Source organism: Dipodomys ordii, unplaced genomic scaffold (genome assembly GCF_000151885.1).
Source record: "Dipodomys ordii isolate 6190 unplaced genomic scaffold, Dord_2.0 Scaffold1, whole genome shotgun sequence".
NCBI classification, from domain to species: Eukaryota; Metazoa; Chordata; class Mammalia; order Rodentia; family Heteromyidae; genus Dipodomys; species Dipodomys ordii.
In genome coordinates this window covers 38940352-38944736 of record NW_012267217.1, presented here as the reverse complement: position 1 = coordinate 38944736, position 4385 = coordinate 38940352, and the positions used below count along the sequence as shown (strand labels likewise).

The 4385-nt window shown below is 41.3% G+C and overlaps 1 protein-coding gene across 1 annotated transcript in view; it reads left to right on the top strand.

Moving 5' to 3' along the window:
- Sumo1 (small ubiquitin-like modifier 1) overlaps positions 1-4385 on the top strand; it is a 23396-nt gene extending 19011 nt beyond the window's left edge. Inside the window, exons 3-4 of the mRNA XM_013015276.1 lie at positions 2272-2343; positions 3557-4385. Coding sequence (XP_012870730.1) covers positions 2272-2343; positions 3557-3625 — 141 coding nt within the window. The 3' untranslated portion in view covers positions 3626-4385. The remainder of the gene's footprint in view (positions 1-2271; positions 2344-3556) is intronic.

Genomic DNA, 4385 nt, shown 5'->3' with positions numbered 1-4385 from the left:
AAACCACTAGAAAACCGGAAGTGGCACTGTGGCTCAAGTGGTAGAGTGCTAGCCTTGAGCTGAAGAGCTGAGGGACAGCGCCCAAGTCCAGAGTTCAAGCCCCATGACCTACAAAATAAAAATAAAAAAAAAAATCTATATAAGCTGGGCACCGGTGGCTCATGCTTGTAATCCTAGCTACTCAGGAGGCTGAAATCTGAGGATCGCTGTTCAAAGCCAGCCCGGGCAGGAAAGTTCGTGAGACTCTTACCTCCAATAAACCACTAGAAAACCGGAAGTGTTGCTGTGGCTCAAGCAGTAGAGTGCTCACCTTGAGTTGAAGAGCACAAGGACAGCGCCCAAGCCCAGACTGCAAGCCCCAAGACCGACAAAAAAAAAAAAAAGCTAAGCTATGTAGAAATATTTGATACTAAATCTTCACATTCTAGCCTTTGATTTACACTTGGGCTCCACTGCTGCTTGGCTATGTAACCTGGACAAGTTACTTAACCTTTATGCTTTTTTCCCCTCATTAGTAGAATGAAAACACTGTAATAATTACCTCTTGAAAGTGAAATGAGATAGCCAATTTAAAGCCTTAACATGGTGCTACTTAGGAGGCTGAGATTCTAGGATCATAGTTTGAAGCCACCCTAGGCAGGAAAGTCATGAGATTCCAATTAATCACCAAAAAGCTGGAAGTGATTCTGGCTCAAGTGGTAGACTGCCAGACTTGAGCAAAAAAACTGAGGGACAGTGTCCTATGTTCAAGTTTCAGGACTGTATCAAAAACAAAAAAAGTTACTTACTATAAATGTTACTTATTATCATTGTTAATAAAAATACATTTTTAATAAGTATAATTAGAATTAACATATATAAGAAATAAGAATATTCTAAAGTGAAATGATCTAAATCAATCATCAAGAAATAAGTTTAATCAGTCTGTATTAAAATTGAATTTAGAAAATACAATGAATTTTACATTGTACCAGTGGTGCATGTTTATAATCGTAGTTACTCAAGAAGCTGAGATCTGAAGATAGTGGTTCAAAGCCAGCCTGACCGGACAAATCCTCAGGACTCTTTTACCTCCAGTTAACCAGCAAAAAGCAGAATTGAGGGTGTGGTTTAAGTAGTAGAGCTACTATTGTGAGCCAGAAAGCAGAGCAAGAGTAAAAGGCTCTGGGTTCAAGCCTGGTGCTGGCATTTAAAAACGGAGCAACAAGTGGTATAGCGCTAGCCTTGAGCTGAAGAGCTGAGGGACAGTGCCCAGGCCCAGAGTTCAAGCCCTAAGACTGACCAAAAAAAAAGGCTCAAGAAAGCCAGGCACTGGTGGCTCATGCTCGTAATCCTAGCTACTCAGGAGTCTGAGATAAGAGGATCATGGTTCAAAGCCAGCGTGAGCAGGAAAGTCCATAAGAAACTTATTTCCAGTTAACCTCCAGAAAACCGAAATGGCCCTATGGCTCAAGTGGTAGAGTAGGACCTAGCCTTGAGCTGAAGAGCTGAGGGACAGTACCTAGGGCCAGAGTTCAAGCACCACAACCGACAAAAAAAAAAAAAAAAGCAAGGAAAGAAAAAAAAAAAGCCACTTCTGGCTTTTGGATCCTTATGGCTTTTTTTTTTTTTGGTCGGTCGTGGGGCTTGAACTCTGGGCCTGGGCACTGTCCCTCAGCTCTTCAGCTCAAGGCGAGTGCTCTACCACTTAAGCTACAGTGCCACTTCCGGTTTTCTGGTGGTTTATTAGAGATAGGAGTCTCACAGTCTTTCCTGCCCGGGCTGGCTTTGAACCGAGATCCTCAGATCTCAGCCTCCTGAGTAGCTAGGATTATAGGCGTGAGCCACTGGCGCCTGGCCCTTATTTATTTTTTCTTTTCTTTTTTTTTTTTTTGGTCCAGTCGTGGGGCCTGAACTCTGGGCCTGGGCGCTGTCCCTCAGCTCTTCAGCTCAAGGCTAGCACTCTATCACTTGAGCCACTTCCGTTTTTTTTTTTTTTCTGCTTATGTGGTGCTGAGGAATCTAACCCAGGGCCTCATGCATGCAAGGCAAGTGCTCTACCACTGAGCCACTTTCCCAGCCCATGGCTTTTGGATCTTTAATTGGAGATATGAGTCTCTAAGATTTTCCTGCCCAGGCTGGCTTCCGAGATCCTTAAATCTTAGCCTCCTGAGTAGATGGGATTATAAGTATAAGCCAATGGCTTATACTTATACCTGGATTAGTTTTTTAATATTAAGCTCTCTTGGTTGTACTGTATAAATTTAAAATTTGCTATTTGTTTATTTTTAGGGAGTTCCAATGAATTCACTCAGGTTTCTCTTTGAAGGTCAGAGAATTGCTGATAATCATACTCCAAAAGAAGTGAGTATCCTCTTGAATTTTTTTTTTCCTTTTTGTCAGTTGTGGAGCTTGAATTCGGAGCCTGGATGCTGTTTCTGAGCTCCTTTGCTCAAGGCTAGCACTCTACTACTTGAGCTACAGTGCCACTTCCAGTTTTCTGGTGGTTAATTGGAGATGAGTCTCTCAGACTTTCCTTCCTGGGTTGGCTTTGAACCATGATCTTCAGTTCTCAGCCTCCTGAGCAGCTAGATAGGGGTGAGCCACCAGTGCCCAGCTGAATTAAAAGAAACAAAGGTGTTGGGGTTGTAGCTCATTGGTGGAGCATGTGCTTAGCATTCATAAAGTCCTGTTTTTTTCTTCCAACATTACAAAACAAAGTGTGTATGTACATGAATGCATAAATGCACATATGTTTTTGGGAGTATGCTAGGGTTTGAATGCAGGGCCTTGTACTTGCTAGGTAGGCACTGTCTGTCTATTCTAGCCTATCTAGTTGGTTCTGCCAGTCCTGAGACTTGAGCTCAGGGCCTGAGTTCCTGAGCCTCTCTGTGCTTAAGCCTAGTGCTCTGCCCCTTGAGCTACAGTACCACTTCCAGCTTTTTCTGAGTAGTTTATTGGAGACAAGAGTCTTGTGGACTTTCCTGCCCTGCTAGGGCTGGCTTCAAACTGTCTGCCTCTTGAGTAGCTAGGATTGCAGGTTGTTTTCTTTTTGGCTTGTACTGGATTTGAACTCAGAGCTTCGTGTTTGCTTGGCTGGCACTCTTCCACTTGATCCACTCCTTCAGCCTAGGTTTTTGTTGGTTATTTTGGAATGAGAGTCTTTTGGACAGAAAGTCCTTTTCTGTTTGAGCAAGCTTCAAAGTGCAGCCCTCTGGGTCTTAGCCTCTTGTGTAGCTAGGTTTACAGGTGTGAGCCACTGACACCCTGTTCCCTGTTAATACTTCAATTTTATATAGTGAATCATTTGGGAAGTGAAATTGACACAGTAAAAAGAATAGCTGGATAATCCGAACTGAAAGGAGGATATAACTACTCTTTTTAGGTGTTGGAGGTAAGGTGTTTTGAACCTAGAGCTCTAAACATGGAAGGTAAATCACTAAGTGATATCCCTGGCCCTTCTAGGTTCTTTAGGTGAAAGAACTGTAGAACACTTCAAAATAGTGGTCACATAATTGCAGCCAATTTTAAAATAGTGAATTTATATTCTCTTACTAACATTTTTCTCCTCTTACAGCTGGGAATGGAGGAAGAAGATGTGATTGAAGTTTATCAGGAACAAACGGGGGGTCATTCAGCAGTTTAGATATTCTTTTTATTTTCTTTTTCTTTTGCCTCAATCCTTTTTTATTTTTAAAAATAGTTCTTTTGTAATGTGGTGTTCAAAATGGAACTGAATACTGGCACTCCCATCTCTTTAAAACATCTGTTAATTTGATTCTAGTGCTCATTATTATCATTTGTTTTCATTGTGCTGATTTTTAGTGATCAAACCTCAGCTCCTTTCACATTGCCCTCTCATTTTAAAAAATGACGTATGTGCACAGAGAGGCCACTTTTCAGGACTGCAATTTTAGGTAACATCGACCAATGCGAGTGTTCACAAAGACTTTCCAATTGGCCCTGAAGTTCTAGCATGTGATTGCTTCACTCCTGGACTATGACTTTCAGTGGTAGATGGAAGTTTTTCATAGAACTGAACTGTGGGGAAAATGACCTTTCCTTAACTTGAAGCTACTTTTTAAAAGTCTGAGGGTTTGGACCAAAAGAAGAGGAAGATACCAGGATTGGAATCAAGCTGGCAGACATGGTAAGAGTGATGCTTAACTCCAAAGATGGCTTCACTGAAGAGAAAGTGTTTTAAGATTAAAAAAAAATCTTGTCAGAAGAACCCAGAAAAGTTCTAATTTTCATTAGAAGTTAATAAAGTTGTTCATGAAGAAGTGTATACAACAGAACACTGCTCCTTTTGATTTTATTTGTACTTTTTGGCCTGGGACATGGGTTTTAAATGGACACTGTCTGTACCAGCCTCATTAAAATAAACAATATTTGTAAAAATCGCA